General features: G+C 41.0%; 1 protein-coding gene across 3 annotated transcripts in view; it reads left to right on the top strand.

The window, feature by feature from the left end:
* Positions 1-15,439: 15,439 nt before the first annotated feature.
* Positions 15,440-25,522, top strand: part of bod1l1 (biorientation of chromosomes in cell division 1-like 1) — a 35,174-nt gene continuing 25,091 nt past the window's right edge. The window contains exons 1-7 of one of the 3 annotated variants that reach the window (XM_012955727.3): positions 15,450-15,532; positions 16,033-16,162; positions 20,160-20,284; positions 21,184-21,374; positions 22,005-22,595; positions 23,571-23,720; positions 24,738-24,907. In XM_012955727.3, coding sequence (XP_012811181.2) covers positions 21,191-21,374; positions 22,005-22,595; positions 23,571-23,720; positions 24,738-24,907 — 1,095 coding nt within the window. In that variant the 5' untranslated portion in view covers positions 15,450-15,532; positions 16,033-16,162; positions 20,160-20,284; positions 21,184-21,190. Of the gene's footprint in view, positions 15,533-16,032; positions 16,163-16,328; positions 16,633-20,159; positions 20,285-21,183; positions 21,375-22,004; positions 22,596-23,570; positions 23,721-24,737; positions 24,908-25,522 lie in introns of those variants that run through there. The other 2 variants (XM_012955728.3, XM_012955726.3) reach the window with 2 other exon arrangements.

The following is a 25,522-nucleotide window of genomic DNA, read 5'->3' as shown; positions in this document are numbered from 1 at the left end:
AACGGGTTTCCGGATAAGGGGTCCGATACCTGTACTTGATCCCAACTAAGATACAGTTAATCCTTATGGGAAAAACAATCTTATTGGGTTTATGTATATGTTTAAATAATTTTTTAGTAGAATTAAGGTATGAGGTTTCAAATTATGGAAACCCCTAGGTCCCAAGCTTTCTGGATAACATGTCCCATACATGTATCTATGTATTTACACTTCTTACCTCCAATTTATTTCTAATGCCAAATGATGGAGTGTATGACTCCACATACATGTTTACAGCATAATCTTGTGTGATAAATATATTCTAAGTATACTAAGTATCACTAAAAGGCTAGAAATAACTCTGTAGGGCTTATTTCTGATTGTTAGGTGCAGATCTAGTGACTAACAAGGATGCAGAATTGAACCCAGCAAAATTCCATATGCGTTTGCACATACTGACACAGAATAGTGCTCCTTTGGTGCCTGAGGAGCACAGCACTCACTGCCACAGGGGACCCCAAACAGCTGCCTCCACTTGGCAGTAAGTACAGGGCTTTCTTTATGTTCTTTGCCACCTGAATTGGCCAAGCGTGTAAATGTATGCATGTCCTGCCTCTTCCTGCAGGCTTTTTCAGTTATTTTTTTGCTCAGCAGCTCTCCAGTTGCTGGTTGCTAAGGTCTTGCTAACCTTAGCAACGAGGCAGTGGTTTGAATGAGAGACCGGAATATGAATGTGAGAGGGCCTGAACAAAAGAATAAATAATAAAAAGTAACAATAATAAAACCATACGCTCAGAAAAAGCTGGAAAAATATAGAAGAGGAAGGCAAATAATTCAAAAATTATAAAAAATAAATAACTAGGACAATTTGCAAAGTTACTAGGAATAGGACATTTTAGAACATTCTATAGAGAACCCACCCCTTTAAAAAACTAGTTGTTTTTTGGGGCACCTAGCTACTTAGGGTGCAAAGAGCGTCAGTGTAACTACCAACATGGAAGCTATTTTAGACGCCACTTTCCATTGCAAAATGCCAGAAAAGTGACCCACGATGATTCTTAAATTTTGGTCAGTTTGAACTGTGTGTTTTTCTTTTAAAAACAAAAAGCAAGGGATTGTACTCTGAAACAAATTTATCTAAAAGAGAATATAAATCATATACATAGAACTCGTCCTCTGCTTATATAAAGTGCTTTACTGCACAAAAGTGATTTCATTTTCCTCCGCTTCCATGGAATTTTTTACATTTTATAGCATTATGACATTTTGTATTAGCCTCCTGTTTTCCCTGATCTAGTGAGTCGAAATCAATTCTTCTGAAAACGTAAGGTAAGATGAGAATTGAAGCCGCGTTCTTTGGGGAATCGTATCATCTTCGTGTCAGTGCAGATATAGAGGGAGAGCCATTTATAAGGCAGATGCAATGGAAAGGGCAACGCTTACAAGGAGGTTAGAATTCCTTCTGTGCCTACAAACCAAGGGAAATATCCAGCTCTAAATAGAAGAAGCCACTGTCATTTATATTTAATGAATTTGAATGGAGATTATGCAATTTCTTCCTGCATTTCTGATAATGCACAGGATTTAATATTCTGATAGAGGTACCTATAACCTGATGCTTTTGAAAATCATTTTCTGCTGGGGAATCTTTATATATTTTGTTTGGACACAGACTCATGAATTTCACATACATACCTGAATTCCTAAGAGAGGTGAGTCTGGATTCCAGGAGCTGAACAGTATCCCTTTACAGAAACAACTGGCCCTTACACAAAGGCATTATGTAGCCCACAGATCAGATAATTAATTGGCTATTATGTAACCGAAACGTGGGCACTGCTGATTTTTTGTAATTATGGAATGGTCATTTTAACAGCAGTAACATAGTAAGTTAGGTTGAAAAAAGACAACCTTAATGTTCAGGTTCAACCTTAATGCCCATATATAACCTACCAACTTCTAGTTAATCCAGAGGAAAGCAAAAAACCCTATCTGAAGCCTCTCTAATTTGCCATTCTGAGTGAATGTTTAAAGGGGACCTTGCGCCCAGACATAAAAAGCTTCATAATAAAAATGATGAAACCCGCATTCTTTTTTCATTAATGGAAAACTATACCCCCAAACAATGTAGGTCTCTATAAAAATATATTGCATAAACAAGCTCTCAAGTAAAACCCTGCTTCATCTAAACAACTATTTTCAGGAGAATATACTTATTTAGTACTATGTGCTATTGGGAAATCCTAAATAGAAAATTGCCATATTAAGAATTAAGGGCCGCCCCCTGGGATCATAGGATTCACAGTGCACACAAACAAGCCAAGCCACACATACATGCTAGGCCTCATCAGCCAATGATTGGACAGAGTTCTGTCTTTTGCTCCCACACTACTTCCTGTTACAGTAAGAGCTGCATTATTTCCTGTCAGCTGATCTCTGAGGGAGCACACAGCCCATCACTAAATGGCGGCTCAAGGGAAAGGATGTAAAAGGGCAATATTTACTGATATATATATATTCCAGTTTGGCGAGATTCTTCAATAGGTCACTTAACATAGTATAAACTTTCATTCTGGGGGTGTAGTTTTCCTTTAAAACATCCATACCTGTTTTAATGGTATTTAAAAATCTCAGTTGTCTATCATAAATTGCTTGCCCCGCCTCTAAGCCTCAGGTATAAAGGTGGGGCCAGCAATTCCTTTCATTTTCCATGCTACACTTCCTAGATATCATATTCCCCCTCCCTGCCTATAATTGTGCATCATGTGCATGGGTTTCAGATCCCCCAATATGGTACATAAACGTTACTTGAAACATTTTCTGGTGTAAACCTATGGTGTTAACCTGTCCCTTAAGAAATGTGGCCCTTCTAGTGCTCCTTAAAGAAACTAAAACACAGCAGGGAAGCAATGGGAGAAACCAAAGCAGGTTGTGGCCTATGCCTGTATGTTTTCCTAAAAATGTAATAGAAAACACATTTAATGTTGACCTACTAATGAATATGGAACATTTACCCTTTCACAACATAACTCCTGGCAGTGGTGATATATCAATGTATAAACTAGCATGTCCACCTTTTATGCATATTTTTACCTTACAAGATGTTTTATTTTTTTCCACAGTCAATATTGCTTTGTCTAAATTTAGCGATCATTAATACTAATCTAATTAATTTTAATGATATGCCATTTTAGCATTATGCTGAAATTAAGACTGATGAACTCTCAAAATGTCAGCTGCCTGTTTTATAGATGAAGATATAAATGAGCGTGAAATTACAGTTTGCTGAAAGCTAGGAATTAATTCCACATGAATTATTTACAGGACATCTCTAAATAATGCAGACACCCAATTTGGTAGGGTAATTAGAAGGGCAGCGTATAGCATATAGATTGTGCCTGCAATATGGGATTCTCCACCCGTTGTGGGGTTCCAGCTGACTGCTGCCAGAGAGGTCCTCAGCAACTAAACAACTGGAGATGGGCACAACATGCTGTCGAATGGAGAAATCCAAGAAAAGCCAACTGCAACTTTCCTTTAGTTTATGTCTAATTATCTTACAAAAACACTAATTAGCTATAGGGGCTGGAACTGAGCCAAGAATCCCAGCACTGCAAGGCAGCAATGCCATCACTGCACCAAATGACGAGGTCTGTGGATGAGATTTTAACAACCATGGCTGCTCCCAATCATGCACACAAAACACAAATATGCCGACAAATATATCTTCTATATACTAACCATCTATAGTGACTTATAATAAAGGGGGTATAGTTTTCCTTTAAGACAAATACTGGGGATGTCAACCCCCTCTTACACTTCTGGTGACCACCTGAGGTATCAGAAATGCTGCTCTCCAGTACTATTATTTATTTGATTGGAAGCGCATAAAAATAAAGAAACAAAACAAAAATATAGTGCAGATCAATGGGATAATGAATTATCTTAACACCACACGTGCTTAATAATATACTGGTAAAACGTGTTAACCCAACTCCGTGGTGGATGAGATATAGTGAATGCTCACCAGAACATGAACTAGAACATGTAGGTACAACCCAGCAGGGTAATTGATTGAAGGGGGGGTCAGATACCTCAATATATGTAGAGCAGAAGAGGAGGCAAAGATAGTGTAAAAACGTTTAATAAGAATATAAAACCCTGCTAAATGCAGGCTACTTACAGTGTAGCTGTAATAAAATGGCAATGAATAAAAGTCTCAAGTAGCTCGTAGCTCAACACGTTTCGCGTGCTCTCTGCACGCTTCCTCAGGAGCAAGTGGTTTCAACGAAACGCGTTGAGCTACGAGCTACTTGAGACTTTTATTCATTGCCATTTTATTACAGCTACTACAGTCTTCAGCACACTGAACATTCAATTTTATACACGGAATCTACACCAAGAAGCGCTGGGTTTTGAGTGTGTTTTTTCACTCTTAAATAACAACTATTATTTATTATTTAGATTTATTATATAAATAGATTTCCAGTTCAGGCTCCCTTGATGGTCCAACCCTTGGTCGGGGTCCCCATAACTCATGAACTGCTAGAGATATTGAAAACTATTGGTCATTCAGAACTGATCTCTAAGCTGGACTTCCAGGTGTATCTGGGAATGCAAATGGCGATTCTCTCCCTAACTGGCCTTCAGACTGAGTCCCCTCCGCCACTGCTCCAAGTCACACAAGGGGTGCCCCTTCACAGTTTGGGAAGCACTTTATAGGCTGAAGTACAGTGTATATAGTTATCCAGCCTATAGGAACTTCTTACCACAGCCATTCAAGCATGACTGACAGATATGCACCCCCCCCCAAAAGATTTATAGGATTGAGTAACAAATGGTCTTTAGTTTGCTACCTGTCCAGTAATCCATGGTAACCAATCAGCTGGTAGCATTTTCTAGTCAACTGTCTGCAAACAAAGAATTGATCGGTTGCTGTTGGTTACTAGCAATCATTAGAGCTTTTATAACATTACTCTGTTAGTTTATATGGGACCACTCATTGCAGCCTCTCTAAAGCCAAACAACTGACCCTGACCCTTCGCCTGTTCCCTAACACTCATTAAAATTATCCATAACTCATTAACAGTGAACACAAACATAACACATGTTTAAAGGGAACCTGTCACCCAGACATAGAAAGTTGTATAATAAAGGTTATTTTTAAAATAAACATGAAACACAAATTACTTTTTTATTAACACATCAATGCCCATTATAAAGGCCTTTAAAAATCCCAGCTGTCAATCTTATTGCCTGACCCGCCTCTATGCCTTAGGCATAGAGGCGGAGCAGACAACTTCTTTCACTTTCCATTCAGCATTCATTTCCCCTCCCTCCTCACCATCTTATTGCGTAGCCAGTGCAGGCATGGGCATCAGGTCCCCCATTCTGGCACATACACAAGATTGTTGGGTAATAAAAATCTTGCCTTTGTCTTCAAAATGGCGCCTGCCTGCTGTTGTGATTCTGTAATTCCAAGACTGAAGCAAGATTTATATTATTTCTATAGTGTGAAGTTTATTTTGCTTGACAAACACAACAGAAAAAAATGTGTAATTATTTCTTAGGGTGACAGGTCCCCTTTAAGTCCCTCCTCCTATGCAAGAATTTCAATGATGCAGAAAGAGAAGAACTGTTTTGCAGCTGGATTTCAGCATTTAAAATTTGTATTTATTTATACTTTTTGTAGGAACAGATCACAGTGATAGGTATATTAGGAGTTACTGTGTTGTGTAGGGCTCATAAACAAATTTTGGTTTGGAAAACTGGTAGACAATACAGAGGAGTAGTGCTGAGAGGTGGAAGGAAGTCCTGTACTTTATGTCTCCCATAAGAGGGAAGGGAAGCAGGGCTACATGAGCACAGGATGAAATCACATATAATACATATATACCTTTACAATAAAGTCACAAAGGGCACTGCTAAAAATGTACAACCATACAGACCATTGTAATAGATGCAGATCACACACTAAGCAACCATAATCCATCATAGAGGTTGAAAGAATGACACTTCTGTTTGTTCCTATTTAGGCTTTGGCTGTGCAAAATAAGTGTCAATAAAAGATACACTGCAAATAATTGAAAAATAAAATATCCTTCAGCATGAAAGTTGTGAAAACTAGTGTCCCTCCTCTCATAAAGGTCATTATCAGAGCAGAAGTGGGGACATAACCAAGGACAAGGACAGATGAGCCAAGTTCCCGGCAGTGAGCTTGGCTTGGTGTGGTGGAATGACGCCACGTGCATACTAATTCAATGTAGGTAGCTGCAAGCACAATTACATTTTAATTGGGAATTAAATATAACTCTATGCAGATTTGCTGCGTGTGGTTAAAAGACAGGCAACGCCATCTACTGGATTAAAGGAGAACTGCCATAAATCTGAGAGTAGCTGGATAACTTTGAAGGAGATGTAAACCCGTATATTAAATGTGAACTAAAGGAAGAAAATGTAATTAATTTGAAACAATGGGTTAAACATCACCATTTCTATATCAAAGACTCCATGGGCCTTACTTATTAATGTGCCGTCTCATAATGCTCATTCAGAAAGCACTTGTGCCTGGGGCATACCAAAGGTATTTGCATTGCAGCCATGGCCATAGGGCAGCCAGTAAGGGCTCTTACACCTACAGGTGCTTCCTGACTTGCGGGTCTAAATCAGACAGTTAGGGAGCAGGAGGGGGACACCTGAATGCCTGCCTCTGCCTGCCCCTTAGGAATACATTACTGATGAACAATGGCAGCATGGTATTCATGGGGGCTTACATACCTCGGAACAGTGGCCTAAAGGGGTAGTTCACTTTTAGTATGATGTAGACAGTAATATTCTGATTTACAATTGGTCATTTTTTGCACTTGGCCTTCATTTTGTTTTTCTATATAGTTTTTTCAGTAGCTTTTTTTTTTTAATTAGTTTTTTTCAGTAGCTCTCCAATTTGGTATTTCAGCAGCTATTTGGTTGCTAGGGTCTTATTTTCTATAGCAAGCAGGACATAGTATAAACAAAAAACTTAAGTATAGGAGGGGGACTGAACAGGAAGATACGAAATAAAGTACAGGTATGGTATCCCTTATCCGGAAATCCGTTATCCATAAAGTTCTGAATTACGGAAAGGCCATCTCCCTTAGACTCCATTATAAGCAAATAATTTACATTTTTCAAAATGATTTCCTTTTTCTCTGTAATAATAAAACAGTACCTGTACTTGATCCCAACTAAGATATAATTACCCCTTATTGGGGGCAGAACAGCCCTATTGGGTTTATTTAATGGTTAAATGATTCCCTTTTCTCTGTAATAATAAAACAGTACCTGTACTTGATCCCAACTAAGATATAATTACCCCTTATTGGGGGCAGAACAGCCCTATTGGGTTTATTTCATGGTTAAATGATTCCCTTTTCTCTGTAATAATAAAACAGTACCTGTACTTGATCCCAACTAAGATATAATTACCCCTTATTGGGGCAGAACAGCCCTATTGGGTTTATTTCATGGTTAAATGATTCCCTTTTCTCTGTAATAATAAAACAGTACCTGTACTTGCTCCCGGCTGCGATATAATTAATCCTCATTGGGGGCAAAACAAGCCTAATGGGTTTATTCAATATTTAAATTATTTTTAGCAGACTTAAGTTATGGAGATCCAAATCACGGAAAGATCCCTTATCCGGAAAACCCTAGGTCCCAAGCATTCTGGATAACAGGTCCCATACCTGTAAAAACAAAACAAAGGCTTCGCGTTGCAATAGTTTTTTGCCTGCTGGGGTCAGTGACTTCCATATGAAAGCTGGAAAGAGGTAGAAAACTATAAAAAAAAGGACAAAAAAAAACCAGTTGCTAGGAATAGGACATTCTATAACTAAATGTGAACCAGCCCTTTAATACATTTCACAAGTCAGAGTGTTCCATGCAGAGAATAGCAAGGGACAGACAAATGCTGCTTTCAAATGCAATCACATCTACAAACAATTTTAAAATATTTTGAATAAGGAATGTATAATGGAACGTTGCTTAGAATGCCATGTCTGCGTTTCTAGTTCTGCACCCTCCATCTGTAAAATACAATTCTAAACAAAAATAAAAATTCATAAAATCTGCATAATTAATTCCAGGCTTTGGAGTTTCCTTTTAGATCCTGGTTAAATATAATGTTATTACTCTTCATCTACACAACACCATTGTTGCAACAAACTGACAATAACTGAATATCAAGTCTATTAGACAATGTCTTGGTCCCAGTTCAGTATCATTCAATGCGCATCCATCATTACTCTTTGCTTGTAGTTGTCTTTATGATGCCACTAACTCTCTGTGCCACTGTGCTTATTAATTCATACATTCTGCCTACATTATTACAGACAATTGGCAAATCAATGCTCTTGTGATTGCAATAAAGGAAACCAAATTAGGCCCCTGATCCACAGGCTCCATAATTATATGGCAGTAATGTAGTTATCTCTTGAAATGTGCAAATCAAGATTTTATGAATTAATGGAATTGTTTGACAGTTTATAGAATTATTTCTTTAATACGGAATTTCCAACATGCTTCCTAGTACCAATTTACTTGTTTGCTAAATCTGCCAAACAATAAATAAAACACTGAGTTCCTAAACAAAAACACGACATACTTCCAGCTACAGTGGTAAGGAATGGTAAGGAACTCAACACTGCTCAGCATAAATCTATATGTATAATATATCTAACAGCACATACTAACCTTATATCGTTTCTACAAAAATCATGATTTTAGAGGTAATAAGAGTAAACTGGAATGTGGTGTTAATTGTTCATATGCTCTGATGCTGGAAGGTATACATATAAGTAAGTAGGATCTATTTTTATATAGGAAGGGAAAAGAATAAAGTTAGCCAACACATTTGTGCCTTGAAATAACCCCCTCTTTTGTAGTTTCAAGCTTACAATTTGCCACAATGAGCCTGAAACAAATATTACAAATCTGCAAATAGTGATCAAATAGTGTAACCAATGCACCGAATCTGCCATTTTCGGATTCGGCCAAATACCAAACCAAATCCTAATTAGGATATGGAAGAATTAAAGAGGTTAAGGGAAGGGTTAAAAATTTTCAACTTCTGTGTTTATGTGACAAAAAGTCACATTATTTTAAGGATTCAGATTCGGTTTGGCCATGGCCATGGATTTGGCCGAATCCAAATCTTGCTGAAAAAGGCTGAATTTTGCCCGAATCCCAAACTGAATTCTAGATTTGGTGCATCCCTAGTAAAAACTTTTAATAAATATAGGATTCTACTACACTCATATATTAAGAAATTCAAATTGCTTATCAGTCAGTCCCTCCCTGGTGCCTGCTCCAGAACCGCTGCCTGCTCCAGAACCGCTGCCTGCAGGTTCGTTTTTTGCCAGCGTCTTCCACTCTGTCATAGAAGATATGTGGTTGACTTTAGACCTTAGTAAAGTGGCAATCGCTTTGCTTGGTTTTCAACGAATGTTCATCACTTGCTGTTGGCTTTTTGCAGTTATGCTATGCATAGAAAAACAGCCGTTACTATATGCCATTCGAAGCACATTTTAGTGAAACATTGCAAATATCTGTGAAGATGGGCCATTGTGAAATGCCCAAGACATAATGACTTGCATTGCTTGCTAGAAATTTAATCATCATCTGAGAATCCTTTTCTCAAAAGAACACTTAATTCCCTTCTTTTCACCAGCCACATTAAAGAGTGGCGGAGCTTTAGCTTCTCAGTGACACAGATTGCTAGTGACAAGAATTGCTTTGTTTAATTTCGGTGTGAGAAACTGAAAGGCGGATTCCTAAGTAATTTTAGTTTCTTTCCAGAAATCACTTAAAAACGTACTGAAATATATTAGAGGTGTCAACCCCCAGGCAACTGCATACCCTGAACCATAAAGGCCTTCTTTTCTAAGCTCCAAGCCTGTTGTCTGGCCCCTGTAATTCTTGCTGCCAACAATGCAGCCAGTCCTGCCTTTTCCTCTTCAACTGCTACAGCTCTGCGTTAACAACAACATATACTATGTTATGTAGTTAATATGGCCTTACATCATGTTTTTAGAGCTAGGAGCCAAATAATATACAAACGATGCAATTAAGGAGACCCTTCTTTGGACTGCTGTTTGATAAATGCCTGTTCCAATTGACAAAGAGTTGCCCCATATTACATTAACATTACATTAACATTTATTTATAAAGCGCCAACATATTCCGCAGCGCTGTACAATAAATGGGTTACATACATTGGACATACAGAGTAACATATAAAGCAAGCAATAACCGATACAAGAGGTGAAGAGGGCCCTGCCCAAAAGAGCTTACAAGCCCCATACAAGCTTATCTGAAGACTGATCTAATTTCAGTGCACTAAATACACACTATGGGACTTCAATAATTAGCCCTAATCATATTAATGCTAGACATGCTGACAAAACACCTCATTTTAATATGCATAGAGCAGCCAGACATATTGACTTTTAGGTCTTTTATCAGATAGGTATAAGACATTTTTGCATTGGCAGCTACCCCAGTACTAATCTGGCATACTAATTCCAAACAGTGGTTTAACTATATGGGCAAGTGCCTGGGGGAATAGGGAAACAGCCACAGACAAGTAAGGGTTGTTGGTGACTCGCTCATTCACGGGGGCTGGTGAGGCAAAAAAAACTTTGTTGGGGGACCCAGGCCTTCAAGTTCTGCCCCTCATGACAAATACAAAAGCTGAGGACAGAAAACTAAGTCCTGAATGCAGTCTCAGCATATGGTTAAGAAGTTGTTGAAACTTTTATCATCTGTCAAAGAAGAATGAAACCATTTTATATTATAGATATATGTTTAGATTAAGGCACAGCATTTAGACTATTCCACTTCCCCCAAACCTTTTTTTTCTCTCCCTTCCTCCCTTCTCTCTCTTTGTTCCTTTTCTTTGTCATCCCTAAACCCTTCACTATTACATCTAAAGCTTCTCCTATTTCTAAGCAATTATTCCTTAAGCCATTTTTAATATTTTGCACCTAAACAGCTACTATGGCAACCACTACCTATTGAGTTATGCAAAGCATAATTTTTTTTGTTTCATTATTTGCTATTTCTCTTTGTTTTTACTCTAAGGGAAATATAAAAATGCACAGTAAATTTGGATATGATATTAATTTGTACCAGTGTATAAGCTTGTATTGACTTGCCCTTGGGAAAGGAACTACACATAATTTGATATAATACAAAGATTTGTAATTACAGGTATGAGTCCTGTTATCCAGAATGCTCATGATCTAGGGTTTTTCAGATAAGGTTTTTTTCTGTAATTTGGATACCTTAAGTCTACAAAAAATAATCATTAACTAAACCCAATACGATTAATTTGTCTCCAATAGAGATGAATTATTATTAGCTGGGATAAAGTACAAGGCAATGTGTTATTATTACAAAGAAAAAAGGAAATAATTTTTAAAAGTGTGCATTATTTAATGGTAATTATTAGATTGCCTTTCCATAATTCTGAGCTTTCTAGATAAGGGGTTTCTGGATAATGGACCTGTATTTAAATGATAGGCAAAAGCTTTGTTTGGCACAAGCATTGGTCATAAACAAGTGGGTATACTGCCCATTTAATTAAGAAAAAAATCTTGAAATCATGACGTGTGGTGTGTGTGTGTGGTGCCATCTGCAGCCTGAGGTTTGTTCCTGCGATAAATGCACTTGGGCTATATATATTTATACACACACATACAGATATATATATATATATATAAAGAGAGAGTGAGTGAGATAGATGTAAGGTGCACACCTGGGTGTCCGAGCTAAGAAACAACATAAGCAATGCAGAAGAACGGCACTAACAGGATTTGCTGAGTCAATCTTCCAAAGGTTTTATTTTGCTTAACATTTTGGTACCTCACAGGGACCTTTGTTGGGAGTCGGGTTTCAATGTGTTGAACTAAATAAATCTAAAATTAGAAGATTCAGCAAATCCTGTCAGTGGCGTTCTTTGTTTTTTATATATATATATATATATATATATATATATATATATATACAGGGATATTCTAATTGTCATCAAGTTCTATTGTGTTTATAATGCTTGTATACCTGTGCAAGCAGAAGCATCAGCAGTTCTAAGCACAAGTCTGCAGGATATGGTGGTCCTCTAAATAGAAGATTTATGCAAAGTGCATACTGCAGTGTTGTTATAAAAACTAAAAAGGAAAAAAAGCATGCATTAGGCATACATCACATCTCTCTATATAAGGAAGGGTGGCATATATGTTATGTGCCTGTGTTTTTGCCAGTCCTGTTGCTGGTTGATGTTAAAAAGAGGGTCATTTTACATTTATAGCAAAGCGAATATGAATTCAGTTTAGATATGCTGAATGGCTGCCTAAAGACAATCTACAGCATGCATCTGTGCTGAATACTAATAGACCATGCAGCGTGTAGATTACATTTGTTGGCAGTATAAAGACGGCTGCCACCTTAAGGCAAGTGGTACACTCAACATTTTCTCCCCCTGACAAGTGTGCTACTAGCCATAAGTGATAGTGACAGCCACCTTTGCTGAAATCTAAGTGATGAAGTGCCATGCCTGGGATTCCATGTCCAGGTGATGGATCATTGTTTCACTGAAATTGTTGTATTTTCAGATCTAGAGCATCATGGAAATATAGCCTGACCCTTCACAGGGCACTTTAAAGCAAATGCTTAATTAAAAAATTAATGACCTCTTATGCTTAGGGAAGTGTCTGGGCTGTATTTCTGGGCTATTGTATCTCCAAAATTTGTGATTTTGGTGAAACAAAGTGCCAGTCCCATGATATTAGATCCTAAATGGTACATCAAGGTAAAGGATGTAAAAGGGCAATATTTACTGATATCTATATTCCAGTTTGGCAAGACTCTTTAATAGGTCTAATTGTCTAAATTACTCTCTACATCATACTAAAATTTAACTCAAAGGTGAACAACCCCTTTAACCAACAGATTTTATTATGTTAAGTGACCTATTAAAGAGTCTCACCAAACTGGAATATATATATCAGTAAATATTGCCCTTTTACATCCTTTCCCTTGAGCCGCCATTTAGTGATGGGCTGTGTGCTCCCTCAGAGATCAGCTGACAGGAAATAATGCAGCTCTGACTGTAACAGGAAGTAGTATGGGAGCAAAAGGCAGAATTCTGCCCATTAATTGGCTGATGGGACCTAGCATGTATATGTGCCTTGGCTTGTTTGTGAGCACTGTGATACTATGATCCCAGGGGGCGGCCCTTAATTCTTACAATAACAATTTTCTATTTAGGATTACCCAATAGCACATACTACTAAAAATGTATATTTTTATAAAAATGGTTTATTTAGATGAAGCAGGGTTTTACATATGAGCTTGTTTATGCAAAATACTTTTATAGAGACCTACATTGTTTGGGGGTATAGTTTTCCTTTAAGCAAAAAGCTGTCTTTTTCTCTCTACTGCTCTAGTGCCGACCTGGGGCAACAGAAGAAAGAAGAAGTGAAAGAAGATTGCACTGTGGTTTTCCTATAGAAGTACTCCGGGCCGTTGCAGTTTTCAGCAAAAAGAATCACGGCCCGGGGTATCAGGCAAGCATTTATAATAACTGCGGGCACCCCTGACTGATTTTAACTTTCCTTCTCCTATAAAGCCAGACACATAAAACATTCACGATTGACTAATTATCATTAAGCAGGTGTATTAAGCAGTCTGCAGTGGTTGGCAAGTAGCCATACAGAGTGCATCTCTTAATTGCAATTGAGAATTTTCTTTGTGTGTTAAATAGATATTTTTCCTAAATGGGGTGAGCTGACCGCATCCTAACGGCTCTTGGTCCGCTTGTACAGGACTCCCAAGAGCAAAATAGTCCCGAGTTCAGATGCAGATTAGGCTTTTGTTTCTAACGCTGGGCTTACGTGGTCCAATATAAGATGTTGATTCAGCCTTTATAGACCTAGTCAGCAACTAATCTGCCTGTGTACAGGGCACTAAGGACTGCCTCAGGCAGGTTGGAAAAATCTCACTGGTTGCCACCTTTGCTGGAAAAAATGCCTGCCTTCCTATATTTTTGTATTTTCACCCCATTAATAACATTAGAATTAAACAAAATTTTTACTGGCCAGGCCGGAAAGCTACCAGCCAGGTGGCAAAGTACATATCAAGCAAAAGACAATGCAGAGAAGCTTGACAGGGGCTCCACTGACCAATAATGCAAACATGTAAGGTTAATTCCACTTCCCCCAGTAAACTGACTGATTTATTACAACATTAATTAATCATTTTAACTATTTATATGAACTGTTTATCACAGAGTAATGTCAGCTGTTTATATTGGAAGCTATTTTACTGAATGATATGAGTTGCTCCTACATGAACTTTTCAGCAGGGGAAGGATTGGTTATTGGGCCCCAAAGCAACATCACAGAAATGTACATAACTTACTCCACTGACACCCAATTAAAAGACCAATGCATTATTTTTAATATTTTAACTACTACTGACTAGTTATTATGCCCCAAAGCAATATCATTGGGCCCCTAATCTTATGCAGTTTATGTAACTTATGCAAAAACTTGCTTAACTTCCATGTCAAGCAATGACAGCGCAAAGCAGGGCCCGGGTGTAACTTAGGGCACATCCCACTGACTCCCAATGAACTGTTAATTAGCACATTAATTAATGGTACTCTTTATATGAACTGCTTAAGGCTGATGTCAGACGTGGCGTATTATTGGCAACCCGAAAACCCGCGAATACGCCCCGCTACTGTAAATGCCCCCTACATGTGCCTGCACCCGAATGAATGAGATACACTCGGGTGCAGGCACATGTAGCCAAAATAAGCATAAAAACACAAGAGAATGCAAAGTCTTGCGTTTTTATGCGTATTTTGGCTACATGTGCCTGCACCCGAGCGTATCTCATTCATTCTGGTGCAGGCACAGGTAGGAGGCGGATGGCTCTATTTTCGGCAAGCGCTTTTCCGCTTGCCGAAAATATACGCCAGACGCCTCATCTGGCATTATCCTAAACATCAGCTGTTTATATTGCACCCACAAGTGACTTGGCCAAAATTTGGGGCCCCCATATAAATACCTCCTATGGGGCCCCAAAGTTTGTAATGGCAGCCCTGCAAGTAGTCCATCTGTGTGCTGATGCAGTGTTTACCAGATAGGTCTGGCAGAATGATACAATTGTTCATTAATCATTAAGTTGGCTAGTTTGGCAACTTTTAAATCAGTGAGAAGCGAGTGTAAATAATAGTGCATATGTAGCTGACCAATCATTTAATTGGTGACATTCGTTAGATGCAAATCTGTTCTTCAGACATTCTGTAGGCTACCACAAACCCCATGAGGTGAATTGACAACACAGCTGATGTTTTTTTTTTTTATCTCACAGGAACCAATCAGCATTTAAAGCTAATCAGTCAAGGACACTAAGGTTAATAAAGGCCAAAACCACATTGGCGCATATGGGTTAGTGTCCAGAGTAGCATTCCGCCCCAAGGCTGCCTGACTCACCCCATGTTACCCAGCAGGTAACTACCTTTGCCATATCAAGCAATGACAGCGCAAAGCAGGGCCCAGATGGAACTTAGGGTACATCCCACTGAACTGTTAATTAGCACATTAATTAATGTAACTCTTTATATGAACCGCTTAAACATCAGCTGTTTATATTGCACACACAAGTGGCTTGGCCACAATTTAGGAACTGCTGCTTGTGTTCATGGGGGGCCCCACATAAATAACCCCTATGGGGCCCCAGTTTGTGATGGCAGCCTTGCAAGTAGTCCATCTGTGTGCTGATGCAGTGTTTACCAGATGAGCCAAGCAGAATGATACAATTGTTCATTAATCATTAGGCTACCTTTAAATCAGTGAGAAGTGAGTGTAAATAATCGTGCATATGTAGCTGACCAATCATGTAATTGGTGACATTGGTTAGATGCAACTCTGTTGTTCAGACATTCTGTAGGCTACCACTAACCCCATGAGGTGAACTGACAACGCAGCTGACTTTTTTTTTACCTTACAGGAACCAATCAGCATTTAAAGCTAATCAGTCAAGGACACTAAGGCTAATAAAGGCCATAACCGCATTGGCGCCTATGGGTTAGTGTTCCAGAGTAGCATTGCGCCCCAAGGCTGCCTGACTCACCCCATAGGTAACTACCTTTGTGAATACTCCTACTTTGTTTGTGCTAGAAAAATAGGGTCTCATTGATAATGTGTATAGTTCAGCTTTTCATTACTTTGAGTGAGATTTGTCTGGCTATGAACCCTCCAGTGCAGCAGATGGCGCTGGTCGCTTCATGCCGCCCCAATAACGTCCTGCTCTCACCTGAGCCTGGCTCCCACAATTCCCTGGTGCCTCCGGGTCAGGTCTCGGAAAGCTGTGTTTTGTGTAGGTGATGAACATAAACACGGGGTTTGTCTCCGTTTGGTCCCGTTGTTTTCGCTGAGACCCGCTCCCGGGCCTGGGGCTTGAGGCTGAGACGCGCTCTCCGTGACTGACAGCATGGCCACCCCGCCGCCCGGGGATCCGAAGCTTGTGTCCCAGATAGTGAATCACCTGAAGAGTCAGGGGCTGTTTGACCAGTTCCGAAGGGATTGTTTGGCTGATGTGGATACGAAGGTAACATGGGAGATAGCGAGGGGGTCTTTTAAATGCATCTCTCGGCATGCTGGGGGTCATGGGAGCTGTAGTCCAGCAGCAGTGTAGGGGGAGAGCTCCCTTCATTAGAGAGAAAACATGGCACTTGTTTGGGACTACAATTCCCATCTTCCTCTGCGGCACTAATGCTTTTAGCTTCAATGTTTCGTGTTAAGGTTAGTTTAAGAGATCTCGAAATGAGCAATTGGAAGGAGGGAATGTGTCAAATCTGTGTAGGAAGGCGCGAAAAAGTTGTATCGCAGAATAGCACTTTACTAGGTAAGTGATGCCCAAACTGTGGGGCTGCCCCCCTAGGGGTGCCCAGGGCAATGGCTGTGGGGGTACAGTCCCTAGGGGTGCCCAGGGCAATGGCTGTGGGGGTACAGTCCCTAGGGGTGCCCAATGGCTGTGGGGGTACAGTCCCTAGGGGTGCCCAATGGCTGTGGGGGTACAGTCCCTAGGGGTGCCCAATGGCTGTGGGGGTACAGTCCCTAGGGGTGCCCAGGGCAATGGCTGTGGGGGTACAGTCCCTAGGGGTGCCCAATGGCTGTGGGGGTACAGTCCCTAGGGGTGCCCAATGGCTGTGGGGGTACAGTCCCTAGGGGTGCCCAGGGCAATGGCTGTGGGGGTACAGTCCCTAGGGGTGCCCAGGGCAATGGCTGTGGGGGTACAGTCCCTAGGGGTGCCCAATGGCTGTGGGGGTACAGTCCCTAGGGGTGCCCAATGGCTGTGGGGGTACAGTCCCTAGGGGTGCCCAATGGCGCTGGGGGTACAGTCCCTAGGGGTGCCCAATGGCGCTGGGGGTACAGTCCCTAGGGGTGCCCCATGGCTGCGGGGGTACAGTCCCTAGGGGTGCCCCATGGCTGCGGGGGTACAGTCCCTAGGGGTGCCCCATGGCTGCGGGGGTACAGTCCCTAGGGGTGCCCCATGGCTGCGGGGGTACAGTCCCTAGGGGTGCCCCATGGCTGCGGGGGTACAGTCCCTAGGGGTGCCCCATGGCTGCGGGGGTACAGTCCCTAGGGCTGCCCCATGGCTGCGGGGGTACAGTCCCTAGGGCTGCCCCATGGCTGCGGGGGTACAGTCCCTAGGGCTGCCCCATGGCTGCGGGGGTACAGTCCCTAGGGCTGCCCCATGGCTGCGGGGGTACAGTCCCTAGGGCTGCCCCATGGCTGCGGGGGTACAGTCCCTAGGGCTGCCCCGGGCAGTGGCTGCGGGGGTACAGTCCCTAGGGCTGCCCCGGGCAGTGGCTGCGGGGGTACAGTCCCTAGGGCTGCCCCGGGCAGTGGCTGCGGGGGTACAGTCCCTAGGGCTGCCCCGGGCAGTGGCTGCGGGGGTACAGTCCCTAGGGCTGCCCCGGGCAGTGGCTGCGGGGGTACAGTCCCTAGGGCTGCCCCGGGCAGTGGCTGCGGGGGTACAGTCCCTAGGGCTGCCCCGGGCAGTGGCTGCGGGGGTACAGTCCCTAGGGCTGCCCCGGGCAGTGGCTGCGGGGGTACAGTCCCTAGGGCTGCCCCGGGCAGTGGCTGCGGGGGTACAGTCCCTCCAGCTTTGGATACTGGGGCTGATTTCCTGATCCAGTGCTTAAATCCACCAGCGCTGTTACCCAATCATACTCCTGTAAGTCTTACTATGTATGTACAAATCTGATTGGTCGCTATCACTGTTGTCCACTGCAATGAATGAATTAAGCATACATGCAGTGTTGGTAAATAAGCTCTGTTGTAGTATATCTGTGTGGGGGGGTGGGGATTGGACAACAGGGCCAGAGGCAGCTATATATTGTATCACTGTGTATCAAGTACACTGGGTATCCAGTGGATGTGTTTGTGCTGAGGTGGATAGTGACTGGATTGGGTTAATTTGTATCCGGGTTGGAGGAAAAGCAAAGTCACTGATACATTTAGCAACACGTTTTATGTTATCCCTGTGTTTGCATGGGTTTCCTCTCACACTCTATACACATAAATGCCCTACTCATAAAATTGGCCTGTGTGTGTATTATAGGGACCTTAGGTTGTAAGCTATATAAATACAGGATAACACTATTTTTGCTTTATGTACAATAGTTTTGTGCATGTTATACAATACACTAAAGTGATACTGACACGTTCAGAAGTTGCTGCACGAAAATCTTCCCCCAGCTGTGAGGTACTTACCCGAGAGGCGCACTCTACATGGCAAAGGGATCCTCTGCAGTTTTGTTTATCATGGTGGTTTGAAAGCGGCGAGGTCCTTCCGTAGACTGGAGTACTGTTTTGATTAGCAATTAGCCTATGGAAATATCGCGCCGCCTTCAGCCTAGCGAGAGAACAGCATGGCTCCCTCTCCTCTCTGTCCCCTTCATAATGAGCAGGTACCACTGGACTGGGGGTTGCTCTGGGGGACTTTGGCCTATATGGATTTTCGTGCCACAACTCTTAAACGAATGCTGATGTTCCTATGAAAGTCCATACAAACACGTCAGTATTACAATAAGTTCTGTCTAAATATATCTCTTCAGCCATCACCTTTCATCCTTGACTGCAGTTGAGGACATGTTACTGCCTGTCTTAAGTGAATTATTCCTCATTAACACTGAATTGCTTTTTATAAACCCTCTTCAACTATTGTTCAACTAGCAACCTCAGGTACTTGAATAAAGGTGGCCATACACGTTAAGATCTACTCGCTTGGCGAGGTCGCCAAGCAAGCGGATCTTCTCCTGATATCTCCACCTACGGTTGGGCGATATCTGGAAAACTGTAGGGAGCAATGGGTGCAAGTCGGTTCATGGACCGCATCAACGAGCCGATGCGGTCCCAGATCCGACTAAATCTTTTAACCTGCCCAATCGATATCTGCCCAATTTCAGCCCAGATATCGGTCGGGCATGCCCCTCTTTCCTGCCCCTACACTGGCCGATAAGCTGCCGAATCGGTCCAAGGGACTGATATCGGCAGCTACAATTGGCCCGTGGATGGCCACCTTAAGCCTTTGGACCCTGACTTCCTCTGATTGTCTGACATTACATTGTCTGGCAGTACTGTGTACAAGTGCTTTATTTTTAAAAAGTTGCGCGTTTGTATGGCAGTCTATATAAGAGTGTAAAGAAGAACAAGGAATTATGGTAATCTGTGCTATAGGGTGAAAACACTTTACCCACTACTAGGAACACATGAATAAATATATGGATAATGTTAAAGGTGAAGAAGGACTGTTAGGAAGAGAAATTAATTGATGAGCTGAAACACTATCTGCCAATGGACACAATGGAGTTGGCAGCTTATCAACCACTGTATTGGGTCTTCAGATGAGCCAGACAGAAAATTGCTGAAAATTGGGCAGATGTCAATTGGGCAGGTTTGAAAGTCCCGTTGGGGCTAGGATAACCGCCTTCATTCCGTTATTGTGAGTCGTTTGGCTCAAGGGCTAAGAACATTCAATAAGTGCATAATTTATAATTAGCTGTGTAACGGCATAAACGACATAAACAGATTTTCCATTTTAAAACCGGTTGTGTTTTTTTTTTGTAGCCAGCGTATCAAAATTTGCGTCAGCGAGTTGATAACTTTGTCGCCAGTCACTTAGCAAGCCACACATGGAGTCCTCATCTAAACAAGAACCAGCTGAGGAACAACATCAGGCAGCAGGTGCTTAAGTAAGTAATAGATTTTAATAGCCATAAGGCAAAAGTTCCCCAGGACTGACCCACTACAGGAACCCAACTCTTTAGATGCTTGTCCCAGGCTGAAGGTCAGTTAGGTTAAATTCATAGTACACAACAGTTTGCTTTCCTGGATATTTTTGGAATTATGGTAAGATGATTGATGTGGAGTAACAGGGGGAAAATTTGCTCACTCACATTTAGATGCAGAGTACTTGACTAGATAGATAATGCATGCATACACTATGGATAATTAAATGGTAAAGTGTTAATTAATGGGGGTTGGTACCTTAGACCTAGGACTGGCACACCTTTTTTGCTGACAAGTGCACTGGTCCAGGTGTTTTCCATTAGGTAGTGCTCTGACATTTTTCCTAAAGTCCCAGTGATCCTCTGTACTGTCCCAAGGCCCATTTGGGAGAGTGCAGGGTATCACTGGTACTTCAATGGAAAAGTAACCAGGGCCAGTAGACCATTCAGTAAGTGGTGTGCTTCTGTGCAGTGGAAAACACTGGTTTGAATTATTAGTTATTTATTTGTAGGCAGTAGCTATGCACACGTGTGTGTGTGTGTGTGTGTGTGTTTTTGTCTCTCTCTCTAAAGGCAACACATGATAAGACCAAAGTTGAAGAACTATGGATTACATGCTGCATTATATTGTGTCCCATAGGCCAGCAAGATCTTTGCTCCTCAAGAGTCTTTTTATACAGTGCTCAAACTGGAAGTTAAATGTCCCATTGACATGAGCAAGTTTATCACGTTATATAGCTATCGTTACTTTCGATGGTTGTTCTTGTATACTTCATTACTTAGCAATATTTTTATTGTTTTCAGTTTCATGAAAAAAACAATTCTTCTGTTATTTACAATTCTTTTATTTGGTGCTTTGGCAGGTCTGGAATGCTAGAGTCTGGCATTGACAGAATTATTTCACAGGTTGTCGACCCAAAGATAAACCACTTATTCAGACCTCAGGTGGAAAAAGTTGTTAAAGAATATTTGGCCATGATGAATAATAAAGAGGATGGAAATGTAAATACAGAACAAAACGAGGAGCGATCAGAAGCCTCCATCTCTGTTCCTGGTATGTGTATGTCTGTAAGTACAGGTATAGGACCTGTTATATGGAATGCTCGAGACCTGGGTTTTCCAGACCATTCCATAATTTAGATCTACATACTTTAATTCAGGGCTGTCCAACTAGAGTCCTGTGGGCCTGATGTGGCCCTCCAAAGGGTTTTTATGGCCCCCCCCAGTCTAGTTGGTGGCTCTATAGATTTCATTGTATTACATTATAATTTTAATAGAATCAAGTCGTGCTATATGAGAAATAATCTGCACACAGATACATACATGCAAAAAGTTAGACGGCACTGCTTTGTCTCCTAAAAAAAAAATGGGTTTATTTAATGTTTCAATTATTTTGTCTCCTATATAGATCAAGTACAGGGTACTATTTTATTACAGAGAAAAAGGAAATACAATTTAAAATGTTGAATTATTTGATTAAAATGGAGATAAGCTTCCAGTGTTTTGGACCTTTCTGGATAATGGGTTTCCAGATAACTGATCACATACCTGTATTTTATATCAAATTAGTATCTGCACCTTTTTTTTTCTTAACCAGCCATGATTTAATTTGAAATTTTACAAATTTCTAAAAGTAGAAAAAAAATAAGTTTCCTAATAGTATCTGTTACACTTTCTGCTCAAGGTTCTCTACCAGCAGTTGGACCTAGCACCAATGTAGCAAGTGATGCAATGTCCATTTTGGAAACAATCAGTTCACTCAATCAAGAAGCAACTGCTGCTCGTGCCTTCATAGAAACTCCGAACAATAAAAACAGTGACAAAGTGAGCAAAAGAACAATTCAGCAAAGTTTTGATGCTACAGAAGAAAAGGATCGTACTTTAGAGGAAACTCAAGAGGTGGAAAAATCCATCCCTGATATGCTGGTTGCAGAAACAGAACCTGATATAAAGACAGAAGATTCCAATGATATTTCTTCCACTGTAGAAGCCTTTAAACAACCTGACGCAGTTGGCATCTCACAGAGCAAAGACATTCCAAATGAAAATGAGGAGCAAAAGCCAAAAGCTGTAGAGAGTGAGAAGAAAAATGAGGTCAGTGAAATAGCACAGAAGAAAGAGGATAAGAAGGAAGCAAAGACTGAAAAAAGAAATGAGTACCCCAAAAAGGGTGATGATGTTGTAAAGGTTAAGGAGGATAAGACGGTGAAAGAACGTGAGAACGAACCAGAAAAGAGCAGCAGTAAACAGAAGGCAACTAGCACCTTAAAAGAAGGTAGGATTTGTTTGGCTTCTCTGGCTTCCTCCCACACTCCAAAAACATACATGCTTCTTGTGTAAATGTTCTTTATATATTGCACTGACATATTACACTGGACTTTAAATATGACTATTTCACACAACAGATTTTCTGCTGTTTTTCATTGGGAGAGAGTTTTTCCATTCATTTTAATTGCAACCACCTGTCAATGTACCCACAGGGCAGATTCTGGTTTGAAAATGCACCCTGTTTGCACTGAGACGGGTGTTTATCATTAAAGGAGAAGGAAAGGCCAAATCACTAGGAGGTGCCCAATGTTAGGCACTCCCCAGTGATTGTAATTGCTCACCTGAAACCCCTGGCCAGTGCTCCTGTTAGAAAGAAACTGCACCAGCCCAGGGTAAATGCAGGCGAACAATCCATCCTTTCTTTCAGCAGCAAAAGCCGGCTTTTTTGGTCAATTTGGCTTTTCACTCTACTGCGCATGTACAAAGACCAAAGGGTCTCTTGCTTGCATATACCCCTAGCAGTGCAATTTTCTCTTAACAGGAGCACCGGCCTGGGGTATCAGGTAAGCGATTACCATTACTCTGGTGACCCCAGTGATTATACTCTGGTTACCTTCTCCTTTTAAAATAAATGGCTGTTTGCATGGACAATATAGGGCAACCATGGGTGTGTCTCTGCTAGTAGAGCAAAGCCACGTGTAACTAAAGTTTCCACCACACTTCCATTTTTATTTTAGATCATTGTATTGTTATGTATTTATGTGGCATTCGCATTGTCCAAGGCACACTGTGCAATACCATTAAGTGCTGGAGTTGCAGAAGTTGCAACTTACCCAAAAAACGTTAACTTATAAAGAACTGTCCCATTTGTTCTGTAGATATGATTTTCATTATGCAGCTGAAATAAGTTTCTTTAATATTCCTTTGTTTCTGTATGTAAAATGTATAGCATTTTAATAGCCACATTGTTACTCTTTTCCAGATAATCTTTCTGTAGATTCAGATATTGATGATTATACAGATGTCACTGTCAGTTCTGTGCATACAAGTGACCTATCTTCATTTGAGGAAGAAAGTGAGGAAGACCCAGTGGTTTCAGATAGTACTGAGGAGGGAGAAATTACCTCTGATGGTAAGTGCTTATTCCATGGTTTTTCAGACTTCATGCTACCTTTATCAGTATTTAATATGGATACAAATACAGGAAAATATAGGGGAATGTAAATGGTAACATGTGCACATTTGCTTCAGTTCTACTTACCAAGAAGCATTTAGTTATCTGTTTAGTAATCATCTCATTGATTGCATGGGTTACTAGACTTGATTCACACTTTGTGCCTCTTATTAGATTATACCCATTGCTATAACAGATACACTACTGTAGTTCCTGGATCATTATGAACAGCAGATACATTTGTCATCCAAGCTCTCATTGTATTTGGCTGACTAGGCTCAAACCCCCCCCCCCCCCCCCACCTATTTTATGTGCCCTGCCACAAAAACCCTTATTGTTTGAGAGCTTAGGGTTTGTTGTATCATATTGTGTGATAACTTGAACATGAAGATGGGGCCTTTTGGCTCACCTAATCAAATATTACTCAGTCACACTTACTTCACATTTTCTAGAACAGGCAGCCATCTCTAAAAAGGTATTCTCCCTTCCTTTCCCTCCTTGCTTCATACTGCACATGTGTTTCATTCCCTCCCTCCCCTCTGCCAGATCCGCTTCTGATTGCCTGGTGGGCATGTGTAGCTCAGATCAGGAGACAGGATCAAGTTACACACATGCTCAGAGAATAGGAAGGCTGCCGCTGGCACCTACAGGAAGGGAAGAGATATTTCAGTGATGTCACTGTAGTCTTCACATTGCTGTAGGTTGCCAGCACCATATCTCAGAGAAGCAAGCAGGGATCTGGGAATTTAGATATGCAGTATGTACTTAAAAAGAATCCCTTTAGGCTTACTTTTAATTTATATTAACCTTTCATTGTCCTTTAACAGATTTTTTTAATTCAAAGAATAGTATTCCTGTGAGCTATCATGTATACCTGTACTTTTCATGTTGCAAAGCAATACCCACAGATCCTGTCAATATAAAATTTACGTTGCCGGCAGAGAGATGTATTACATATTTCTGTTTGTTTCCTAGACGAAGAGGACAAGGTAGATGGAAAGAATATTGCCAAGCCAGAAACTGATCAGAATGAAGTAAAGGCAAAATCAAGCCGTCAGATATATGTGCACAAACCATACTTGTACTCCAAATACTACAGTGATTCTGATGATGAACTTTCAGTGGAGCAACGTCGGCAGTCTGTTGTGAGTTTTAGTGGGCGTTGCTGCTGGTTAACTGAACCATTTAAAAACTCACCCCCTGCCCTGCTGTCTCTCTTCTTCCCTAAGCCACCTTTTTAAAGGAAACATATACCCCCGAACAATGTAGGTCAGAAATTTATTGCATAAAACAGCTCATATGTAAAACCCTGCTTCATCTAAATAAACCGTTTTCATAAAAATACACATTTTTAGAAGTATGTGCTATTGGGTAATCCTAAATAGATAATTGCCATTTGAAGCACTTAGGGTCGCCCCATGGGATCATATGATTCAAGGCTCACACATACAAGTTAAGTAACATCAGCCAATTAAAGTACAAAGGTCTGTCTTACTCCCAGCACTTCTTCCTGTTACTGTTAGAGTGCCATTATTTCCTGTCAGCTGATCTCTGAGGGAGCACACAGACCATCACAAAATGGTGGCTCAAGGGAAAATATGTAAAAGGGCAATATTTACTGATATATAGTGTAAGTTACTGTTGCTGTGAACACAGTGTCATTAGAAGTCTTTGGGTCCGAAACTACTTAGTAGGCCCTCCCTGCAGGTGGGCACATGATATTAAATCACTCTTTCTCTGCCCCCTGAGAGGTAGACCCA

Source organism: Xenopus tropicalis, chromosome 1 (genome assembly GCF_000004195.4).
Source record: "Xenopus tropicalis strain Nigerian chromosome 1, UCB_Xtro_10.0, whole genome shotgun sequence".
NCBI lineage: Eukaryota > Metazoa > Chordata > Amphibia > Anura > Pipidae > Xenopus > Xenopus tropicalis.
This window is presented reverse-complemented; position numbering and strand designations above follow the sequence as displayed.